Consider the following 24,656-nt stretch of genomic DNA (forward strand, 5'->3'; position numbering starts at 1 on the left):
CATGGGGGTTGGTGATCTCTGATCTCCCGTCACCTGAGGGGCCTCCCTCTGCTTTTTGAGGTCAGTCCCCAAGAGGACTGCTCAGTGCCAGCCTTAGGTGGTTTCAGAGGTGATGGAGAAGATGGCAAAAAGACCTTACACCCACCCCAAAATTATGATGTGCTGGAGATGGAGGTGCCGTGATCCCAGGCATGCTCCATCCGCCCGGGAACGGCACAAGGAGTTCTTTCCTCCAGGCTGGGGCCTCTGCAGGTGTTAAAGACATCAAGTGACCACCCTCCTGCGGTGTTTTTCCATCTGCCCCTGCTCAACAGCTCGTATTTTCCGAGCTGCAGGACAGGTTTGAAGTGTAACAGGGCAGTGCTGGGGTGCCTGGAGATCCCAGTGACCCGGGACAGCACAGCACTGGGATATTCCAAGGCACAGACTTGGAAGTGACAGTTCCAATGACATTAAATGGGAAGAAGAAATGCTGTGAGCCCTTCATGCTTATGTCAGTGGAGCAGCAGGAGAAAAAGTGATTTCTTCCAAGAAACCCCCCTTAAACCTTCAGTCCAAAACACTTTCTGTGGCTTTTTGCTCAACACAGACCAGCATTCTCCAGGAAAAATGGCTTTCTTCCCCAGAAACAGCCATTTCACAGCCTTCCGGGCACCCTCACCTCTATCTTACCCATGCAGCAAGTGCCTTTACATCACCTCTGAGCCCAGATCCAGGCTTGCATGAGCACACCTCTGTTCATAAAGCACATGGCAGGGGGGTTGGAACTTGGTGATCTTAAGGTCCTTTCCAGCCCTAACTATTCTATGATTCTATGGGCATGGGTGTAAATCCGTGCGCTTCATTAAGGGGTCAGGCATGTGCTTACAACCAGGTGATGCTGGATACTGCCCGCCTCCTGCCGTGCCTTCTCCCTGCAGGAGATGGCTCCTTACATCAACGGGGCCTTGTGGAGATGATGTCACCTCCCTCACCCTCTCTGTGCGGGGAAACTGGCACAGCCTCGTGGACTTGGAGGGAGCCCTTGGTGCTGGACGCACTTGTGTAATCAGCTCTATAAATAAGAGAGGGGAAAATGATAAATGACACCAGCATTCCCAGCCAGCCGGGGTAGGATTACTCACAGGCACTGCGCGCAAGTGACCTTGGAAGTAAATTCCAGCTAAATTCCTTAAAAAATACTTGAAGGAGGGGTGGGAGCTGGAATAAATTGATCTCAAGATCCACATGTCCAGGCTTTTAACTCCTATCCAACAGGAGAGGATAGGAGAGGTTGGTCCCACCTGTCCCCTGGGACAGAGCAGGGCACACTGTCAGGAAGCAGCATCTATCCCCTATGAGGGTTTCCAAAAGCAATCAGTGCTCACCAGCCCTCCAAGGGCGTTTTCCAAGCACTTGGAGAGAAGCTGGAGCCGACGCAGAGGGTTTGGAAACCCAGCTCTAGAAATGTGCTTCGTGCTTCATCAGGACAAAGCAGAACTTAATTAGGGCCGGCTGGGAGGGTTGTTCTCTGGAAAGCTTCTCTTCCTCAAAGTAGACTTTTCATCGAACAAGATTATAGGGAATGTTGGGAACTAGGTGGATGCTGCCATCTGAAATGTGCTCTGAAAGAAAGCAAGTTCCTTTGGGGGCTTTGTAAAGATTCAGTTATTTCTGCATTCGGCTATCAATGGAACATGTTTGTACAGCAAATGGAGCTTTTCCAGGCGTGGTGGGTGATGGATGGGTATCTTACTTGGAAATCAGTTAGCATTCGTCAGACTCCCATTCAAACAGGAGACTCCAATTCCCGGCACAGCAGTTGATCAGTTCACCCTCATGCTTTAAACTCAACAACCTCCGGTAACCTAATATAGGCACATATTAAATATATAGCACTGCTTATCTGTCATTTAACAAATCTATTCCTCCTGCTCCTTTGCCTCCCTTTCCACGGAATGCATTTTAACAGCTTGAGTGATGGTGCTTTTTGATGCACAAGTTGTTTTACTGAACAGCATGATAAAAGTTTGTGCAGGCAGGAATTTCATTAACTTCAGGGTCTTTGTCGCACTAAGCAGCATCAGATTTGGCATGCGGGAATAATGGGTTCCAGGGCCTGAAATTCCCATTATTTTCCATCAGTTTATTTAAAAACCATTGGCTGAATTATAAAGGGCTGCTAAACAATGAATGTACTGTTGTTTCTTATTGTTTGTGGCTGTGCCCAGATGTTTGGTGTCTCAGGGTTCCCTGAGAGCACTTCAGGGTGCCACAGAGAGAAATGCATCCTGTAAAACAACTCCTAAATCTCAAGTTTTCTCCTCATAAAGCAGAATGACGAGTATTTGCAGATGGAATGAAGCAGTCACAAGTTTCTGATGGTGCTGGCAAGCATTTGCATTGCGTCTTTTTGTCTACTGGGCTCTGTGCAAACCAGGCCCATCCTGCTTTGCAGAGGGGTAGACTGAGGCACAGTGAGGAAACCTGACATGCCAAACAAACCAACATGGGATTGACCCTTCTTTTTCATCCCCAGGCCAGTGTTTTCCACGTGCTGCATCCCTCCTGAGGGATGTGCATCCCTGAGATGTGCATGCCCCTCCTCTCCCCAGCTTTGCACACCATGTGGGGTTAAGGTGATGGGGATGGGTGCTGTGGGGCCGATGGCTCTGTGCCCCTCACGCAGCTCCCATGTGGGATGTGCGTTACAGAAAGACCCACCTACATCAGATTTGCTCCCAGGGCCACTCATAGCACATGTTTATGGGGGAGGGCTGTGCAGGCCCTTATAATGGCTCTGTTGTCAGAGCCCATGGACTGGCTCTGCTCCCCTCACCAGTGATTTTATGGGTCCCTGCTCTACGGTTAGTGTAAATAAGACAAGGCTCCAAAATCAATAGCCGCCTCCTCTGCTTGCCAGCAGGTCATGCACGTGAGGAATGCCATGTGCTGTAAATAAATGTCTGACGAAAGTGCAGTGTTCTTAAGGAATATATGGCCCTGTGGCTTACATTAAATAGTTCAGTGGAATATGGAGGTGCTGGGTGCATCCCAAAATGTTCCACCCTGAGAAGAACTTCCAGAGGGTCTTATCCTGAGCAGAAGTGAGGCTGGTCCATCCTGCCATGTCCAACCCCCTGGACACGATTCAAGGCAGCTTCAGCTCACATTTAAACACCCTTTTGATGAAGAAATTGCCTGTTCAGGGCATTTAAGTGCCAGTAACTGTGAAGGGAAGTGTGTGAAGAGGGAGGAGAACAGGATGGGAGGCACAGAAAGCAATCACTATTGGGGAGCGTGTGCATCTGTAATGGTGGCAGCTTCATTGCCACCTCCAAACAGGCTTTGTCAGAACTAAGGTGTGATGGGTATGACATTACTGGGCTAAACCACGTCAGAGTGACAAAGCACAGACCGGTGCAAGGGGAGCCCTTCCCAGCAATGGTGGCATTCAGAGAAGCCAGGATGTGTGGGTTTAGCTGTAATTTGCTCAGCTTATACAAAGGAGGGGAAACAATAACTTTCTATTTCGTTTTGAGTGGCTCTTTTCCATTGGCGGTGCTCTCAGGAAGCCCTTTAAGCCAAAAGAGAAACCCCAAGCCCTCAGCAGAAATGCTTGCATCAAGGGTAGCTCTGCTTGCAGTGCTTGGCAGGTGAAGAAAGGATTTCAGTTCTCAGCTGTCCCTGCTCTCCACCTGTCTTGAAAAAGAAGGGAATCCCTCTTGGATTCCCTTTCTTTTCCATGAAAACAAAAGAAAGACAATGGGTTGGGGTTTTACTTAGGAAATGCTGCCTGGAGCACACTTCAGGAGCAATGCAATTCCTAGTGCTCCAGTTATTCCAGGTCTAACAGACCTGGGTATATTGCAGGTAGAGCAATACTCAGGCTTTCCAGGGCACAGGGAGAGACAAGCACACCTTCTTGGACCACCAGTGTCCCACTTCTGCTTCTAAAGGCATTGGATACGACTTCCATTTCCTCTCTGCTGTCTCGCCACAGGTTTGGAAAGAGCATCTCCTTGCAGCCCTGGACAGTGAATGTGGATGTAGTATAGTTAATAGGTGAATAAGGAGTCTTTGGTGTGAATCGTGGTAGTTGAGCTGCAAAGCAGGGTTTGCCTCAGGACCCAGTGATGACAGCCTGGGGTGCTGGGGGCACTAAGAGCCCAGGTGCTGCAATATAACTCTAGAACCTTGGGAAGGCTTAGAGGGAAAAGTTAGCATTGAAACTGGACAGCAAACTGCTGTGTGTGGCAAGGCATCAGCATCTCACTCTTGCTCCTTCCATATACAGAGATACCCAGGGGCTGATCTAACGATTTCTACAACCCCTGGAAGTTACGGTACCATGCTATGGCTTTTTGAGCCTGCTCATAGGATGCAGGTTTGAGCTGATCCATAGAAATCAAAGAGCAAACAAGTGACATATTTCCCTTTCCAGTCTCACAAAAGCATCTACTCAGAAGGAGCCTTAATCCTCAATCTCTGGGCCAGCTCTTAAGCTGACAACATGCTTGTATGGGATGCAGATTGGATGAAGTGAGGGCTTCTCTCTTATACAGAATGGGAAGCATCCCTTCCTGTATCCCTGGGGATGTGCACGTGATGTCCCATGTGGAGACCCCCATCCTGGCTGCCTCCGCTCTCCCGTGCCTGCGTCCCGGCACAGCTGGATGGGGAATCCATCCTCCACAGCTGGATGGGGAATCCAGCTGTTGGCAGCAGGGCTGGGGGAACAAAGAGCCCATTGCAGCGCGGGTGCTGGGTGATGGAGAGCAAAGCCCGGCAGCGCTCAGCAAGCGTCGAGGCCATGAAATCGGATTCGCGCCCCTGCACTGGGGCAGGGAGCCTGGGGGCAGCACTCGGTGGTGGAGGGCAGGACAGGTGGCCACAGGCTGGGAGAACCATAACAGGGCATCACGGACACAAGATCCTCTTTGTTAAGATGATACCGGAGCAGGAGGGCGGCTGCGGGAGAGGCTTCGGCACAGCTGCCTGAGCTCCTTTACCTCCCGACATCAAAGCCCGCCTCTAATTGTGTCTTTATTACTCTCACCCAAGCCCTGGCCCAGTGTCCCTGTGGCTTTGCAGTCAAACAGGTGCCTTTCTAACATGTGTGAGATTAAAGGACGTTAATGGATTTCAAAGCGTGCCTCAAGGGACATGGCAGTGCGTCTGATCCTGTTAGGATGGGGATGCAGGAGCATCTCCCTCCCTGGCATGGGACGCACATTCCACCTCTCAGGCAGAGCTGTGCCCCCAGCCAGCCCCAGCGTAAGATGGGAGGCCAAAGGAGGCCACGGGACCCGGAGGAAGCCCCCAGGCTCACAGTGTGAGCAGCACCCCGAGAATGCCATGTGCATTCCATCCTGCTGAGAAGGGCATCAGTTAGAGAGGGGCTGAAGCCTGCAGGGATGCTGCATCGCTCAAGCGCCTCACCTAGAACAGGGACTCCCCACTTCATCCCCTAAATGCTCCCTACTGCACCAGGGACATCCTCCCCCCACCAACTCATAGCTTGAACCAAGGAACCCCCTGATCCATCTCCCAAGCCCCCTTTATTAGACCAAGGTCCATCCCCCAAACACCCTGTGTTTGACCTGGGATCCTCCCACTTGATCCCCCCCCAAATGTCCCATGCTGAATGCTTGATACCCGAAAACACCCCACACTGGACTGAGACCCTCTCTCATTACCCCAACCTCCCCCCCAGATCTGGACCATTTCAGGGATTTCCATGAGGGAGCAGCTTGGTGGGAGAACAGCGAGGGGAAGCAGTGTTGCATTGCTCAGAGGTACCCAAGGATTAAACTATGCAGAGGCCAAGAACTGCTGGCCCAGGAGCCAGGGAGGGGACCGAAACTTGGCTGAGGATCCTATAGAACAAAGCAAAAACAGGAAAACTGAGAGACATGCCTCAAAAGTCATAAAAACAACGTGGTTAAACACACACAGAGTCTCTTTCCCCCTTGGCAGGTTACAGGAGGGCAATCTTTGCCTCCAGACCTGTGGGCAGAAGCCATTGCTCACGTTAACTCCTAGGGAAAGCAAGAGGTGGTGGATGGAGGTGTTCAGGGAGGTGGATGGAGGTGTTCGGGGTGAAGAGAAAGGGGCTCAGCTGATCCCAAATCCAGCTCAGGGATGGATTTGATCCAGAGCGGCAGCAGAAGGACATAGAGCCCATAGGCAAGCACCGGTGGATGAATACCCCTCTGCACCTCACACCACAGCAGTCACTTTGCCACAGCTTCTGTGGTCTCCTGCACACCCCACAAGCTCCCCAGGCTCCCTGTTTAAGGGTTTTCCCTTTGATTATAGCACCATGCTGCAGTAAAAGCCTGTATAACGGAGGCCTTGGGTTTGAGCGATGAAATAAGGATGAGGAAGGCAAAAAAAAAGAAGTTCTATCCCAGTGATGTCATTTATGGGAGTTGAAACCAATGCCCCCATCAAAATGGAACAATAAAAAACTAATTGTTTGGGGGAAAGAAATGTTAATTTCCCATCAGCCGTTCCCCATTTCCTTTCTGCTGAGCGCAGCTCCTATAATCGAGGCATTTGTCCCCTTTGATGGCTGGTGTCAAATGAGCTTTGATGTCATGGAAGGAAATCGTGTATTTAGATATAGCCTTTGCTCAGGTCGGGCACAGCCACTATAAATCAGGGGGCTGAGGGGATGGGGAAGGGTGTGGAGAGTTTCAACTTGACCCTTCAGCACCGTTTTCTTTACCTTTCACATTAAATTAACCCTCCTATTGTTCCATATCACCACATTACATCTTATTTTCCCCATCACGATTCTTTTGTTCCCCTGCAAAGCTTTTGAAGCAGATGAGAAAGGGAAACCTTCTTGCAATCATCTTTCCAGAGGGTACTTCCCCATCAGAGGCAGCACATGGAAACAAATGGGGAAATAAAGCCCTGCCACAGCATCTCTGCTAATCTTTCTTGGAAATGGCTCTGGAAACAAGTGAAGCTCATCAGGACTCTTGAGGAGAGCAGAACTGGAATCCATTTCTTCGCTCTATCAAAGCCCAAGCAAGGAACAAATGAGTTCCTGAGATTTTCATGCCGTCGTCACCAGGAGCTGAATAAAGATCACGTTAAGTTTACTTTACATATCTGCAACAGCTGGCAGCCATGTCCTAAAGTGCCTTTCAAGCCTGTGAGCTGAAGGGAAATCAGGATCCTTTCAAGTCAAGGAGCTTTCCCATTAATTTAATGTGGTTGGCTTTGCCAGGGGGACAGATTTCCCAACGTGCTCAGCTGTTTTCCAGGTCTGGCCTCTTCTTTTGGTGCCTGAATGGAAGAAAAGCTCCCAAATAACATAAATGGTCCCATGATTTCCTAGGGTGATAGCTCAGTGGTCTCAGTCACTATAAAAGGCAGGTTTGGGCCAAATCCATCACTGTTTTGAAGGAACTTTTCACTTCATCAGAAGCTGTTCTCCATGGGATAAAGATGGTGCTGACAGGGCAATGGGACATCAGCCTCAGCCATGGGGCTTGATGGCTTCTGCTTGTGAAGGGTTGTACTCTTATCTGCAGATAGGGGGGTATGTGATGGTGTTGGGGTGCAGGCACTCCTGAAGCAAGTACTTGGGCTCCTTGGGCATCCCTGGCATATGGCATCTCCTGGCTCACTGCAGAGGCACTAGTTAAAGCCCTCTGCAACCCTCTGCCCCAGGGCCGAGCAAAACCATGTGGTGATGGTGTGGAAATCATTCTTGTTCAAGCCAGGAAAGCAGGAGAGGCCGAAGGGTTGAGCTCCCAGCTGTGATGCTTGGTTTCCTCTGTGCTTATGGGGCAAGGAAGGGGTCTGAAGACCCTGCTGAGCCACTCTGGCAGCATCCCCAGCTCCTGCAATCACCGAGTTTGCAGCTCATGTGCAGGGAGGAGATAAAGTTAGAGAGGGACTTTATAGAAGGACCTGTAGGGACAGGACAAGGGGGAATGGCTTTAAAGTGAAAGAGGGGAGATTTGGATTCAATTGTTGTCCCAAAAGCTTAATGCAATCCTGAAAAATAAATATAATTATACATATGTTATATAAAATTATATATAATATATATTATTATAATATTATAATAGGTATTAAATATATATCTATATGAATACCTAACTGGCCCCAAACGGAGTTTCTCCCCTGGAAGGGACAGTGGGATGTTTGGCGGTAGCCACGGCCCCGCTCCCGTTTGTTTCTCTTGCAGACAGTGCCCTCTTGTGGAACCCTCTTGTCTGCTCCATTTTCCCTGTTCATTCCCCAACTGAAACGATTGCTCAGGCAGAGCAAGAGCATGCACATGGGCCCAGCACAGCCTGCGGTGCCAGGGACTGGCTCGTACCTTCCCTCCTGGCACCAGGGAGGAGGATAGCAGCAGGATGGAGGAGTGCAGCCCCATGACATCCCAACATAAGATGAAGCCTTCCCAAATCAGCGTGCTCCATGATGGGCATCAGGATGCTTTGACCCCAACCCCACAGTGCTAAGGAAAGGTCTCCCACTGGCACCATCACAAGCTGCCACCCGCTTTGTTCTCCTATTGCCTTCCAAAAAGCATGAGATAATTGGAACGCAGAGCAAAAGGTGAGGACAGTGATCTCCTCTGGGCAAATCCCAAAGAGAACACAGGTCATTTTAATTTTTCCATAGCCATGACCTCTCCTGGAGCACGGAGACTCCCTGGCAACAGGGTCAGGCTTTATGCCAACCTTTCTTTATGGAGCATCATCAAGAGGCTGAGCATCCCTGTACTTTCCTATTTCCAGCCCAAAAGCATGGGCAACACCTCCAGAGCACCTTGCTGGAGCCAGGTCAGGCTTATACAGGGCAACCCTAATTCAGCATCAAGGTCATGCAGCTCTTGAGCACAGCTTGAGGGAACTCTGTAGGGGCTTGAGGCTTGAGGGCTGTAGGGGTCCCTGGTTGAATATAAGGAATAACTGATTTGGGGGGTGGTGTCTGGGGTGGCCCTGGGGGTGGAAGGTGGTGGGGGAGCACTGGGGTGGGGCTCTGTTCAAGAGATGTGGGGCTGTGGTGGAGAGCACATGGGTTGTATTGGGAAGCAAGGATTTGCAGGAAACAAGGCCCCAGGTAGGTTTGCTCTGAGAAAATGAAAGTTTCCTTCTGTGTCTCTAATTGCAAAGATCTGGTGACAATCCTCCTGCTTTCCAAGGATGCACTCCATGCTGTAAGCATGTTCAAACCCCTCCAAGTCATAAATACATCACCTGTTGGGAGATGGAACTGGGGGGTCCTGGTACAGTCCTGTGAGGATGGGAACTGGAGTCACAGGAGGCTGTGGAAGAAGAGTGGCCCTACCTATAAAATAGAGTGTTATACCCCATGTTGGCATACCATGTGCTGTTCTGGGGGGTGCATGTACTCATAGAGATGCTATGTTATATTGCACGTGCGATGTGCAATGAAGGGTGTATGTCATACATCACGTGATATGTGATACATACATACAGACACCGTAACGTGATGTGTTTATCACACACAAACACACAGAGATAACGGGGGCGAACACGGTACAAGCGACCCGCTCGTTATCTCACACGTGTTGACCACAGCCCCCCGGCCGACGTGCCAAAGCAGTGGCCACGCCCATTCGACTACGTCCCCGAAGTAAGCCACGCCTCCGCCCCCGGCAGTCCTCCAGGGTCACGGAAGCGGGGCTAGAGCGGCTGGCGCGCGGAAGTGCGTATTGGTCTCGTCGGAAGTGACGTAGGCGCGTGGGTGCCTCTTGAGGTGAGGTGGTGCTGGCGGGCGGGAAGATGCCGGTGGCGGTGATGGCGGAGAGCGCCGGCGGCTTCCGACGCCTCCTGGAGCAGTGCGAGACGCAGGAGCTCGAGGTGCGAGGGGTTTCTGAGGCCATGGGAAGGGCTCGGGGCTCGGTGCCCTTGCAGAGCGGTGGCGGTGCGGTCAGGGGCGGCGGTAACGGCGACCCCCGTGAATGGGGAGTTCTGGCTGGAAAACCCGCGCGGTGAGAGACATTGAGGTGCTGGAGCGGGGCCAGAGAAGGGCAGTGGAGCAGGTGCAGGGCCTGGAGCACAAGTGTGATGGGGAACGGCTGAGGGACCTGGGGGGTTCAGTCTGGGGAAGAGAAGGCTCAGGGGGGACCTGATCGCTCCCTACAACTGCCTGACAGGAGGATGGAGCCAGGAGGGGCTGGGCTCTGCTCCCAAGGAACAAGGGATGGGACAAGAGGAAACAGCCTCAAGCTGCACCAGGGCAGGTTTAGATGGAGCTGAGGAACAATTCCTTCCCCAGAGGGTGCTCAGGCATTGGAACAGGCTGAACAGGGCAGCGCTGGAGTCACCGTCCCTGCAAGTGTTCACACACCGTGGAGACGAGGCCTCAGTGCTATGGGTTAGTGGTGGCTTTGGCAGTGCTGGGGAATGGTTGGACTTGGTGAGCTTAAAGGGCTTTTCCAACCTGGTTGATTCTGTGAAAGTGCTGGCTTGGGAGCATGCCCTGATGCTGCAAGGAGAGATGTGTGTGGTGCTCTGCCTGTGCGTGTGTTTGAGGTTGGTGTGGGTTTGGTGCAGAAGACTTCCAGAAAGTAGTTGGGAAAATCACAAACTGCAGATAAATGAGATCATTTTTAGTATAATTACTCGAGTCTTTTTGGAGGCGTTTGTGCAAGAGAGTTCAGCTTGAGCCCATTTCCTCTTGTCCTATCCCTTGCTCTTTAGGAGCAGAGCCCAGCCTGCTCTTGGCTCCATCCTCCTGTCAGGCACTTGTAGGGAGCGATAAGGTCCCCCCTGAGCCTTCTCCAGACTAAACCCCTAGGTCCCTCAGCCGTTCCAAGCAGCACCATGTTAATGTTGATAGCGCTTCCTGGGTGATATCCACAGACCCTTTCTTGGCTTGCAGAGCTCCCAGTGCTTTTTGAAATGTGAAAATCGCACATCCTAATGGGGAGGATTGAAATAAGGGAAAATTTGTATTATTCCTCTTTTGTGCACTCTTTAGTGGTTGTGATTTCCAGGTGTTGGTGCTCTAGCAACTGAAGGGAGACAGTGGTTCAAGTATGTGATCATTTGCAACAGCAGAACTTTGGTTTTGACAAATCAGAGCTTTGCAGTGGAAAAGGTAATCCTTAGATGGGAGGGGTCCCTACTTAACATGTGTGTGTCATCAAGATTCAGTTGGAGTTACAGTGCAGAGCCCAGGTACCTCTCATGTTCTCAGCATTTTGTTGTAGCTTCTTGGTATGCCCTGAGCTTTGCAGAAGAGTGCTGTGGAGCTGGAGAAAGACTGTTGTGCTGAAAATATGAGCTACCTGCTGCCTCAAGTGATGGGCACTTGAGCATAGAGAAGCAGAAGAGTGCCCTTGTACCACTGAGGAGAGTTGAGAGTGGTTCCCCCTTCCTGCTGGGAGCTGTTCAGTGCTTGCTTTGAAGGTGTGTGTTTCCATCTTTCAGAGTAGCACACCAGTACAGCACTTGCTGCTAAGGTGTCTATTAAGGAAGTGTGGATAGAGGGATACTTAGATGAGATGGTGTTACTCCTATGATCACAGCATGTGTTAACAGTCACTGAATAGCTCCTCATGAGGGAATGTTGGTTCTTATACACCACGTTTCTATAAATGGAGTTACCTTTGTATTCCCATTCAGATTAACAAGCTTCAAACAGTCTTGATACTTGGGTTTGGGCAAGCTGTTTGAACCTGACTTGCAATAGCTTTGGCTGCCTTTTGGCTCTTATGAGGAGATAGCAGGGTTCTGTCACACTCAGTTCTGGGTGTCAGGGATGGCTCCCAGTTGGCTTTGGGCTTTGCTTCTGCAGCTATGCTCCACGACACAGCTAATCACCTCCTTTTGGCTCAGATGAGCCTATCTATCACACATGTAATTAAATAGCTGCATAATTGGCTTCCTGTGAGTCCTTGCTGCACTGTATTTTGATAAACTGCTATAAAACTATTGGAAATCTCTTCAGCTTTTAAATTATTATAGACTTTCAAAATTTTATAACTTTCTTATAATTCATTTTTCTCTATTTGCTTGGTTTATAAAATCGGGCTGGAGTGTGGCAAGTGTCAAAGCTTAGTTTAAGTTCTAAAGAAGGGCAGTTCAAGTGGGCAAAGAAGCTTTACTCTGGTGGAATGCCCTTAATTGAGCTGAAGCTTGGTTCAAGATATTGGCCAGTGCCTAAAACCAGCTGTTTGTAAGGAACTGTAAAGTGAGGTGGTTACAACTTCAGTGGTTGTAAGCTAGAACATTGCAGTAATGAAAGATGTAACTTAACATTTTCATAAAGCAAAACAAAGTTTACTAAGTAAAACTTCTGGCATGTGCAAGTTATCTCTTCACTGTAAAACACAGCTGCAGTGATACAGCAACTCCGACAGTTTGTCTAGACCTATTATGTGATGTGGGGAAAAGATTGTCTTGGAGTGTTCAGTTTCCATTAAATTTGGCTTCCTGCTGTATTTTGTAAGATACCACTTAAGGTATATAACCAGCTTCTTTGTATGTGTTTTTTTTAGGCCCCTGGAGGAATTGCAACTCCCCTTGTTTATGGCCAACTGCTAGCTTTGTACCTGTTGCATAATGACATGTAAGTGTTTCACTTAATGTTTCACATCAGATACTGGTTGCTATTAGCTTGAGCTGCAGTTGCCAGGATATTAGGAATTGGTTGTGTGACTAGCAAAATGCATGTAGGCAGTGCTGTGAGGTTTTTGGTTTGTTTTCTACATTGCTCACAGAGTTAAGTCTTATTTACTGTTTGTTCTGTCAGAAAAATTACTCTCCTTTGCTCTTACCCACCTTTTGAGCTATAGGGAAGCAGGCTGGCTGTAGGATAAAAGATCCTTAAATAGTGAAATTGGCTCCTTTGAAAAGTGTTGAGCACTTCAGCATGTTGATTTGTAGGTTTTTCAAGGCTGCATTTGTTTTGAGTAGCATTACATGCTGCTGCTTGAGTTTAAATTACAGCAGGATAACTCTAAACTGTCCATGGTAAAAATGAGGGGTACGGTTGGCATGAATGAGCTGAATCTGCATGAAGCTGTAATCCTTTGAATTCAGTCTGGTGGTATATTACATGACCCTGTATGAATCTGATTTACTGTGTTTAGGATTTTACAGAGAAATTCCTGAGTATTTATTCAGGCAGAATAAATGATATTACTGTGTTTGATTACCAAGTCCAAGTAAGGATTGGTCCGGGGATTTGAAGATTGGAGTGATTTGGGGTTTTTTTGCATTGTAGATACATATTCTTTCAGGACAAAATCCCTGAGAATGCTGAAACCGATGTAGGTAACTTTGGTTCACATGGATTTGAAGTTTTAGTTTTCTGTTTTTCTGGTTTGCATTTTGAATTTTGTGAGCAATTTTATTGTGCATAATTGTTGGGCTTTTTTCCTTTCCCATTTTAGTTTTGTATTCTCTCCCCTTGTAATTTACCTAATCATTATTATCAGTAGTAGTAATGTTGTTGCAGTATACTTTAAATTGTTCTTATTGCAACTGGTGGGCTTTACATTGTTTTGATTCTGCTCCCAGTCCTGCCTGAGGAGGAGAAGAAGGGGCTTATTTACCAGCTGGGTCTAAACCATAACACGCTATGATAAGTCACTGTTTGTACGTGTCTTCATCAAAAATGCAGCTATTCTAAAAATACAACTGCGAAAGTAACCTCTGTGAAATGCTGCACAGGGCAGGTGAATGATGAACCTTTTCTGAACTGTGCTGAATGAGGCAGTTAATGAACTATTGGTTTTATTATGGTAGTCCTACTTTTTGCTTGAGAGTAACATTGTTGTTCTACTTCAGTAGATGTAGAAGAATTATTTTAAAGCACAGAGACTCTTAATAAAAGTGTCTGAACAAACCTTTTGGTGTCTCTTTGTAGCAAACATTTGCTTACTGAGAAGTATTTTTAACTTTGTTTTAGGAATAATGCACGCTATCTTTGGAAAAGAATCCCTCCTGCTATCAAATCTGTAAGTAATTCATAAAATGCCATTTGATACTAAACCTGTTTCACCTAAGTTTGCTAATAGCGACACTTTTCCTTCATTGATTGTGTTTGGGAAGTAGCCTTGGGCTTAGTTCTGTGCTATAAACTGCTTGCCCAGCAGGTGGCATATTGGTATTAAGATTTCCTTGTTGCTCATCTGTTGCCTGGTACATTTCACAAACAATCTGGTGCAATAGAATTCAGTAAGTCTGCAGAATTTTTAGTAGAAAGCTTCATGCTGAAGTGTAGTCAGCTGGAGGAAAGCAATTGATCTGACTGGGATGGGGCCATATTCCACATGGGGATGCAGGATACCTTGTGCTGCAAAAAGTGACCTGAGCTAAGATGCATCTTCAAATTTATTAACTTCCTGAAGGCACTTCTTTTGCACTGCATTTGGATCAAAGATGCATTTTCAGATTCAGCTAAAGATAATAAAACTTAAAGCCAGTAGTGGGAGAGCAGTTGTAGTGACTGTAGTGTCACTGTATTAAGTGTGACCTGTTGTCAAGATTGCAAGACTTTGCAAGCTGAAAATTGCCTGCACTGTGCAAACAGCTTCTGCAGCTTAGAAAGCCTCTACTGAAGAGGCAAGCATCTCTCTAAGCAGAAAATAAGCTGTGCCTGTCTTTTTTGCAATTCCAGTCAGTATCCTGAGGGCAGATTTCTCTCCATGATTGTTTTAGCTGGTCACATTAGCCTGGATTGGTATAACTGATGTGAGCAGACTTTTCTTATGTGGGTGATAAAATTACAGCAGAGGATGGATCAGGGAGCTTGCAGCAGTGATGTATGCTAAGAACAAGATTTACTTATGTTTTTGTCTTTGAGTTGTGATATTCTCTTGCGGTGGGGAAAGGAAGTGGAAATCTGCTTGTACAGTGTGGTCACTATAGAGAATGCACTGGTCTGGGTTAACTTTTTGTTGGGTTTGGTTGTTTTTATCACAACAGGCAAATGCTGAGCTTGGTGCAGTTTGGTCAGTGGGACAAAGAATCTGGCAGAGAGACTTCCCAGGAATCTATACAACAATCAGTGCACATCAGTGGTCTGAAACCATTCAACCAATCATGGAAGCACTTAGAGGTACAAATTGAGCTTCTGAAGGTAGCATGGAACTAATTATATGTTGCCTTAAATTATTTCTGTGTGCTGAAACGCAAACAGACAAGTAGATAAATGACTACTTATTATGAAAAATCACAAGTGGTGAGGAAGGTTGTTGCCAGGTTGTTGTAGGTTTTACTTACTGGGACTTTAGGTACCAGGTGTGAATAAAAATTTCATTGCAATAACTTGTTTGTACAAGTTGAATTGTTTTCATTAGGGCTGTGTATGTGATTGTTGTATTGGAATTTCATATACTATGTTCTGTAATAGCAAAACAGACCACCAGTTATGCAGTTTGATCAGACTTCTACCTAGTAACCTAGGGAACTTGGTTTGGTATCTGAGAAACTTGTGACACTTACATAAAGGTGTTTTTTTTAATGTCTGTTTAGACAAATGTTTTATAAACTGTGTAAGATGCAAAGTCCTGTTTCTAGACGGCAGGGCAGACTTCTAGGTCCTTCTAAAGTATTTTGCTGTAACATTCTCTGTGGCTTCAGAAACTGGGATTTTCTTAGACGCCTTGGTGTCAAAGCAGATGTGGCCAAAAAGGCATTTATAGTTTAACTCATTATTGTTTTTTTTTTCTTCTTTTTCCTCTTTTTTCCCTGTTTCTAACTATTTGACACACAAGCTGATTGCAAATGGAGCCTGCCATGAGAAGCAGAGTTTCCTAAATGGGTTTACATACGGGTGGTAGTACCCAAGATGCTGCAAACTGCATTTGGAAGTTGAATGGGGTCACTGAGGGCTTTTTTCATGGCAAAGAGCAAGCTGTAATCTGTGGTTGTGGTACTTTAGTGAATAGTGGGAAGGGAGGGGGAACTTCTTAAGTGCTGGCTTTAAGGGTGGTAGTGTTAGAAATGGAACAAAAAGTGTTAAATTTTTCTAGCTATGGAAATCAGTCTGTCTTACAGTGTCTCTCTCCTTAGATGCAACTAGGAAGCGAGCCTTTGGACTGGTTTCTCAGGCATATACCTCAATAGTTGCAGATGATTTTGCAGCTTTTGTTGGGCTTCCTGTAGAAGAAGCTGTGAAAGGTACTTTGCATTTATTCACATTTGCATGATTGAGATCACAGAGCTGCAAGTGATGAGAAATAAACATTTGTACAAGTTCAGAGACTTGTAAAGAGAAGTAATGGGGATGAGGCAATGAATAGAGAAAAATGTCTTGGGTTTGGGTGTTTTGTTTGGGAGGGGGGGTTGCTACTAGTTACCACTGGTTATCTTCCCTTATGTATGTGGAACTGTTAAAGCAATTCTGTGGTGAGAGAAGAGTGAAGGTAGTGGATTAAGCTAGTTCCATGTGTTATTACTTTTGTGATATTACTTGTTGCACTACATGTCTAAATATAAGCATTAAGTAGTATGCCTTGGAGTTACAGCATGTAGGCAGTGAACTGAGATACTTTTTTTACTGGTCTTAATGTGCATCTTGGTTTTACATTTCTAGCAATTTTACAGGACATTTGTTCTTACTAATGTAAAAATGCCTTTGCAGGTGTATTAGAACAGGGCTGGCAAGCAGATTTTTCAACTCGTATGGTAATGCCTAAAAAGCCAGGTAGGTGGAGCTCTTACTTGATTAGATGTTGAGTTTAGTGTTTTCCCATAATTAGGTGGTTTGAATTGAAAATGTGCATAATATTTTCTTAGAGTCTTTTATGGGGGCTTATGCTGCTTACATGGAATGCTTATAGATGTAGGAAGTACAAAGTAGTGGATTTGGTTTGGGATTATAAGTAGTTTGGATTAAACTACATCCTCAAATTAACTGTTTTAAACAAAAGCAGACGGGATAGGCTATGATTTCTCCTGCTCCTCCTCTGCTGCAGTGGAATGTAAGTTGGATGACCTCCAGGGACATGGTTTAATCTAATAAAGATGAGTAAAACATATACCAGTTTGAACCTAGGAAGCTTTTCAGGAGAAGGAGAACTTATTTGAGCAGGGATCTCGTGGATCTCTGTGCTCTGAAGAGCTCCAGTCCTTGGTGTTACTTGCTTTTTAAACTTTGTTCTGCTGGATCTTTTCCCCACTGACATTGTGGTATTGATAACAGTGTCTGTTGCTGCAAAGCTCAGCCTGCAGAAATGCTTGTTTCTTTTGGTTTGGGTTTTTTTAATGCTAAAGCTATCTCTATTGCTGGCTATGGCAAAGTTAAAATTAAGCTTTGAAAGCAGAATAAATGACTGCTCTTAAACTACATGGCACAGCTCTGGAATACAAAGTTACATACAGCATATCCATAAGGGGCAACATCTAATAGGCTAAGAAAATATATTGTTTGTATGGGCAGAGTTTTTAGGAGTTTAGAGCCCAGAGTATCATAATAAACATGTGCCAGGGAAGGTGTTGAAATTTATCCCTAGGGGCACATACCAACCAGAGCCCTGAGCTTTTGTATGTGATCAGGTTTTGTATTAACTGGGTGCAGCATATGTAGTGTTGGCAAGTACTGGGAACTAGTTACATGTGGTTCTTTCCCAAAAGTGAGTGCAAGAACTACTATTGAGGCAAAAGAAAGAGGCAGGAGATTGTCATCTATTTTGAAGCTGCGTGTCTAAATAGCTAAGCCTTGACTATTCTACTTTTTAGTTGTAAAGTAAAATGGGATAAATGAATGGGCTTCATTTTAATTACCTTTTCATCCAGTTTTGGATTGCTCTATTAGAACTGTTCAGAGTTGGTCCACTGAGCTCACTTCTGTGTGTTTTTCTTCAGGTGTGCTGGAAGCTTCCTTTAACAGATTTATTCCTTCATCGGGTATGTTCTGTTTAATAATCTATGTGCATATATCCAAACTTGCATGATGAATATAAATACAATTTTACTGGCACCACAAAATGGGAATTGGGTCCTGGAGAAGTGAATATTGTCATTTCTCCCTCAAAAAAACCCCACCTCAGTCAGGTGCTATGTGAACATGTTTCTCCCTCTGTCTTCTCTTTCCCTCACACCTTGAGGAGTGCCTGAGATGCTCACTTCGAGTTGAAGTGGGAGCTGAAGTAGGGAGCAGATTCCATAGCAGGGACAGACAGCCCCTATAAGACAAAACCTTTGACATAAAGGCAGATGCTTCACAAAGCTCATTGCTCTTGCGTGATGTGGGACTTCTGTAGAAGGTATCTTGTGATTTTCCTGAGTGCTCAACAGTGGATTGAGGTGTGTAGTATGTCATGCTGATTCTCAAAACACTGGTCTCTGTTGTTCACAGAGTAGTGACAGCAGATCTAAATTGGTGGCTTGCTGTATCTAATAGTGGCCAAAAGTGTCTTAAAATATACAGGCTTAATTCCAAGGCAATTTCAAGAGCTGGGTTCTTGCTTTTTAAAAGCATTCTGATTGTCAGCCTTCTCTGTCACATCCTGACAGCCCTAAGCAGTATTGTCCACTTATGTACATCCTGAATCCTGGTCTGTTAGCTCTTCAGGAAGAGTAAATACAACTTCTCCTGCTTTTTTTTAATTTCTCATTTTTAATCATCTCCCTGAATTTAGTCACTTGTCTTCCAAACTCTTGTTAAACTGTAATCTCAGGTGTGCTAGCGTCTATATAATGATCTGCATCATCTGCACTCTTTTCTCTTTCATCCCATTCAGTACTTTGCTGTGTTTTGTTAGTAAGGTAGCCCAATAGATTTATTTGGTATCTTCAGTATGGCAACATGTAAGGAAAGGAGCAACTGAAGACTTTCAGGAGCTGTTGTTGTCAAGTGGAAGGGCTGTCAGTCTTCCTTATTCAGGCTCCAGTATATGTAACAAACTGCTGATAGGTGGAACTTGTATTTTAGCTTCTTTGCTGTTAGTAACTCTTGCATTACTTAAGGTTGCAGATAACAGAAAAGTTATGTCAGCTAAAGCTGCATAGGCAGGAAATGCAGTTAAGCTACGTCCCCATAAGACTGTTTTAACAGTCTGATGCATTTAATGTCTTCCTTGCTGTTGTAATGGCTGGTATTGCAGATCGATTTGTTTTCTTAATTTTATTAATGATGCCTTTGTTTTATCTTTGTAGACTCTGCTCCAGTTCCACCAATTCCGAACGAACAGCAGTTGGCCAGATTGACTGACTATGTGGCTTTCCTTGAAAACTGACTATCCTGCTCCTATATCCAGACCAACTTGGGAATCCTGTGTACTGACAGTTCTAGAAATCTAAGATTTATTTTGTATCTGTTAAACATTGCAGCGGCCCCTACTCAAATGTGTGAAGTATACAGTGGGTGTTAGTACAATTAGTGTGTTGCCAAAGCCAAGCTAGCAATTGAAGCAATCCTTTAACTCCTGTCATATTTATTCAGTAGGTACACAGCAGTATTACATAGGGTTTTTTGTTGACTCGTAGCAGAGAGAGGCACAACTGTTTTTCAGGTATACTGGAAATGGAGAAGGAAAAGAGCAAGTTGGTGTTGAGGAATTTATGCTAGTAGATTATGTGCTTCTATGGTGAGGACTGCAGTGCATACACAGATCAATTGCATGTTGAACCAAAGTACAAAGAGTGGTGGATTGTCCTACCCCTGTCTGCAGAGAAAAATATGTTGGTGAAACAGGAACTTGAAGAAAACGATTTATAGCAATTTCTTTGCATGTGAGTTTGTGGCATCTTTCTAATTGTTCTTCTGTTGGTCTTCCTGGATTGTTAAATCTTCTTGCTTTGAGGTGTGGAATTTCACATCGGGCATATTTTTACAGCAGAATAATTGGAGTCATTTAAGAAAAGCAAGTTTTGACTTGGAGGAAGAATTTTTACTTTTGGAAGGTGTTATTAGTGATGTAAGACACCAGATACTCTGCTGGGTAATCGTACACCTGCTTGAAGCCTGTCATGTCTTGGTCTGGGCCGGGATCTACAAAACCCAACAACTCTTACCCATCTTTAAGCTTTCTGGATTACCTCTGCAGTTACCGAAGAGGAATTCAAGCATTAGAGTAGGTATCCCTGAGTAGAGAGCAATTGGGATGGGGGTGATGTCATGTTATGCTGCAATGTCAGTTTGAGGAATACAGTTTCTGTTATTGGAGCACTGCTATTTTAAACTTTGAGTTGAGAGTGGGTTTTGGAAGCAGAAGGCTGACTTGTATTTCCAGGCTTCTTACTTGTATTATGCTGGTAAATAGGCTATGGTGAAAACAGTGGTGCTTTAAAGGGCAGTGCATGCCTCCCTTTGCTTCTTCCCCCTCTCCAACATCATACTCAATGGTTTTGTTGAAGATGGCAAGTGTGCTGTGCGTTGTGATTGTTCTTTCCAGTGTGCACTACCTACTGTACATTCTCTGTCTGGGGATGTGTTAGCAGGGAGGAATTGTAACCTGTGCACTGCTGCTTTGAGAGCTCCCTTTATATGTAAACACTTACTCAATTTGATTATTTATTTGAAACCCACCTAAGACTTGGATTTCTAAATTCAATGATATTAAAGAAAATGTTTACACTGACCTCGTGTACTTCATTGTTTAGTTTTTCCTTAGAGAGCACTTGGTCTGGTTTGGCTCTTTTTAAAATGAACTGTTTGGGGTCTAATCTGAATTGGGTTAGTTAAAGATTGGTGCAATACACTATGCTTTGTCATGGTTTAAGCCAAGCTGGTAATGCAGAACCACACAGCCGCTTCCTCACTCCCACCTCATTGCCCCCCTCTCCTGGAGCGATGGGGGGGGGAGAATGGAAAGAATATAACTCCCACAGGTTGAAATAAGAGCAGTCCAGTAACTAAGGTATAACACAACCCACTGCTGCTACCACCAGTGACAATAATTATAAGAGAAATAACAAGGGAAGAGAATACAAATGCTCATCACCCACTGAATGATACCCAGCCTGATGTGAGCAGCAATCTGGTCTTCCTGGGTGACTCCCCTTAGTTTCTGTCCTGGGCATGACGTGCTGTGCTATGGAATACCTCTTTGGCTGGTTTGGGTCAAGTGTCCTGGCTTCCTGTGCCCCTCCTCACTGCAGAGCATGAGACTGAAAAGTCCTTGATTGGAGTAAACATTATTTAGCAACAACTAAAACATTGGTGTTATCAGCATTATTCTCAGGCTAAGGTTGAAAGCATAGCACTGCACCAGCTACTAAGAAGGAGGGAAAATAACTCCTACAGCTGAATCTGGGACAGGTAGCCTCTTCCAGCCTGAAAACTGACTACCTGCTGCTTACTCTTATTAAGTCCTTTCCCCTTCAGTCTACTAGTTTGTGCTGTTCTGGACAAACCTGTTGTGTACATGAAGTAGAACACTTAATCCACATGCTGGTTCTTTGTAGAAAAAATTAGTAGATTTGAAGGTGCCTCCAAAACCAAACCACACTTCCTCAAATGATCTGTAATTCTGGTATTTCTTTTATTAACCAAAATGCTGCCCAGTTCCCCTGTGTAGACACTCACCTTGGGGGTTTTAGGTTTTAAATGGGCAGGTGAGGAGCAAGCTGAGTTTAAGGTTTGGTAAAGGAGCTAGAGCTATTAAATGTTGGAGAAGTAGGGGTATTACAGCCAAATGCAATGCTCTGCTTCGTATCAGGGAAAGGTCAATGATACAGCTAGTGCAAATGGCTTTGAGGGATGTTTTTGATAGCAGTCATAAGACATTTAATGGACTTGTTTGGCATGTACTGAATTAATAAAGTAAAATATTTAATTTCCCAGCTTGTTCTTAGAAGTAGTGAATGATTTTATCCTGCAGCAGGCTATGAGCTGGGTCACAGTACCTGGAAACAGGAAATTTCCATCTGGTGGCAAGTTTGTTGTAGTTCTTTGTGGAGCTTGTGTGATACACTGGCATGATTGATTTGGTTCCTGAACTGCACTGTGCCATGGATTCTAAAAATGGGAATAAGGACATCTCAAAATATCATTAAATGATGTTTAAAATACATACATATTTAGAATGTTTGGAGTTACAGTAGGTTGCTAACAAAATCCATGATTGGATTTAATGGCTGAAGACAAATTCAGCTTTTCCGTAACAGTAGGAGGTGACTAGTTGGAAAGATGTTATTGTATAACACAGTTTGTTTCATTAGATGAAGACTTAACCGGTCTCTGAAAGGCAGAGAGAAACCTGTCTGTGGAGCTGCGGTTAACCTCTCAAGCAGAGATACAGGTGTGCTAAGCCAAGGTAAGAGAGTTCAGTTCCCTTGCAGGCAGTGAGCAGTCACAGCATGGTTGCTGTTTTTAGGCTGGCTCTAACTCATATTATGGTCTTCAGTTGAACATACTTTGATACTATGGACAAGCGTAAAAGAATTTTGCGGCATATGGATTACAAAAGCGAAGATTAGACATAGTTGTAGAGAAGTTTTTCTCTTGGCTTAGGCCTATCTTGTGCTAAAACACTGCATTGTCACAGGGGTCAGGAATAAATTCTGCTCAGAGGAAATATCACACATGGAAAACAGCAAGGTGCTTGGTGACAGCCAGCATGGCTTCACTAAGGGGAAATCCTGCCTGACCAATTTGGTGGCCTTCTATGATGGGGCTACAGAACTGATGGACAGGGGTAGAGCAGTTGATGTCATCTACCTGGACTTGTGCAAAGCGTTCGACACTGTCCCACACGACATCCTTGTCTCTAAATTGGAGAGACATCAATTTGATGAATGGACCACTCAGTGGATAAAGAACTGGCTGGATGGCCACACACAAAGAGTTGTGGTCAATGGCTCAATGTCCGGCTGGAGACCAGTAACGAGTGGTGTCCCTCAGGGATCAGTGTTGGGACCGGTCTTGTTTAACATCTTCGTCGCTGACATGGACAGTGGGATTGAGTGCACCCCCAGCAAGTTTGCCGATGACACCAAGCTGTGTGGTTTGGTTGATACGCTGGAGGGAAGGAATGCCATCCAGAGGGACCTTGACACGCTTGTGAGGTGGGCTGGTGCCAACCTCATGAAGTTTAACCATGCCAAGTGCAAGGTCCTACACCTGGGTCGGAGCAATCCCAGGCACAGCTACAGGCTGGGCAGAGAAGAGATTCAGAGCAGCCCTGAGGAGGAGGACTTGGGGGTGCTGGTCAATGAGAAAATGAACATGAGCCGGCTTCAGTGTGCGCTCGCAGCCCAGAAAGCCAACCGTATCCTGGGCTGCATCAAAAGGAGCGTGACCAGCAGGTAGAATGAGGTGATCCTGCCCCTCTGCTCTGCTGTTGTGAGACCTCACCTGGAGTATTGTGTGCAGTTCTGGTGTCCTCAACATAAAAAGGACATGGAGCTGTTGGAACAAGTCCAGAGGAGGGCCACGAGGATGATCAGGGGACTGGAGCACCTCCTGTAGAAAGATAGGCTGAGAAAGTTGGGGCTGTTCAGCCTGGAGAAGGCTGCGTGGAGACCTCATAGCAGCCTTCCGGTATCTGAAGGGGGCCTACAGGGATGCTGGGGAGGGACTCTTCATTAGGGACTGTAGTGGTAGGACAAGGGGTAATGGGTTAAAACTTAAACAGGGGAAGTTTAGATTGGATATAAGGAGGAAATTCTTTCCTGTGAGGGTGGTGAGGCACTGGAATAGGTTGCCCAAGGAGGTTGTGAATGCTCCATCCCTGGCAGTGTTCAAGGCCAGGTTGGATGAGGCCTTGGGTATATGGTTTAGAGCGAGGTGTCCCTGCCCATAGCAGGGGGGTTGGAACTTGATGATCTTAAGGTCCTTTCCAACCCTAACTATTCTATGATTCTATGATTTGTTAGACATGGTCTGTGTTAAAGGATTTCAGGTTGCATTGTCCCTGCTCGGGCAAGCCCAGCATAGCTCTGTGCTTGTCCAGAACCCTATCCTGGTAAACAGGGTGTGTAAATTATTCAAGTGGGATCTTCCAACACTTGAACACGTCCCTGGGCTCCTTTAACACTGTGCTTTCAACTCAGTGAAGAGGAAGTATTTTTGTGTTCATGTTTGCTATTTTAACTGAAGCAACTGCTGTGGAGTTTGGAATTCTTCCAAACGCTTCTCCATCCGCAGCACTGGAGCAATACTGGAGCGGGAGGATGCTTGGGTTAAGAAACCATTATGAATTCAGTTGGGAGCAGAGATTCATGAAGGATTTGGAAAAAGAACTTAAATTTCAGTTCAGTGTTTTCGGTTTTTGTCTGCATCCCACATGTAATTGAACATCACTCATTGCTGCTTTGCATTTTACTAGCCTCTCCTGTACTGGTCAGTGGTGCTTATTTGAAACTCCAGTTACAGCCTCTGTAGAGAAAGATGCTTCAACTCAAAGGTGGATAGAAAGGGATAAACTGGGTATGGAGGCAGAACAGTAGAATATGCTTCCCTGCTAAAGATCCTGATGGAAATCATCCATAGGCTTTGATAGTCTAGGAGATATTCCAGGGTGTGATTAGAGCTGTCAGAGACACAGTTAAGAAAAATGAAAGCAGAATGCCCATGCAGAAAAACACATCAAGGGGCACTGTAGGGGAATGGTACTGGTGTTGCTGTAATGCATTTTGGTAGGTCTTGCTGCAGATAGCATTCTTGGATAATATTCTTCCTTGTTCTAGTCATCTGGATTCATTCTGAAAACAAACAGGTTTTTCTGCATTGGTAATCTATAAAGTATGTGCAGAAAGCGGACAGTCCAATTTGTG

The 24,656-nt window shown here is 45.7% G+C and overlaps 1 protein-coding gene across 1 annotated transcript; it reads left to right on the forward strand.

Annotated features, from left to right (window-relative positions):
- The first annotated feature begins 9,722 nt into the window (after positions 1-9,722).
- COPS8 (COP9 signalosome subunit 8) lies at positions 9,723-20,518 on the forward strand. The gene is made up of 8 exons (XM_061379380.1): positions 9,723-9,839; positions 12,485-12,555; positions 13,900-13,948; positions 14,919-15,051; positions 16,008-16,115; positions 16,579-16,641; positions 17,802-17,843; positions 19,095-20,518. Exons 1-8 carry the CDS (start codon positions 9,762-9,764, stop codon positions 19,172-19,174), a joined length of 624 nt encoding a protein of 207 aa, XP_061235364.1. The 5' UTR covers positions 9,723-9,761; the 3' UTR covers positions 19,175-20,518.
- Positions 20,519-24,656: the final 4,138 nt, after the last annotated feature.

This window comes from Neopsephotus bourkii, unplaced genomic scaffold, assembly GCF_033783945.1.
Source record: "Neopsephotus bourkii isolate Nb327-2 ecotype Australia unplaced genomic scaffold, CSIRO-AGI_Nbou_v1 NB_1768, whole genome shotgun sequence".
NCBI lineage: Eukaryota > Metazoa > Chordata > Aves > Psittaciformes > Psittacidae > Neopsephotus > Neopsephotus bourkii.

Excerpts from the sequence above, each read along its gene's own strand:
- COPS8 (XM_061379380.1), top strand. The coding sequence starts at position 9,762 with ATGCCGGTGGCGGTGATGGCGGAGAGCGCCGGCGGCTTCCGACGCCTC. Across the intron at positions 9,840-12,484 it reads GCGAGACGCAGGAGCTCGAG|GCCCCTGGAGGAATTGCAAC; the intron begins GTGCGAGGGGTT and ends TGTTTTTTTTAG. Across the intron at positions 12,556-13,899 it reads TACCTGTTGCATAATGACAT|GAATAATGCACGCTATCTTT; the intron begins GTAAGTGTTTCA and ends ACTTTGTTTTAG.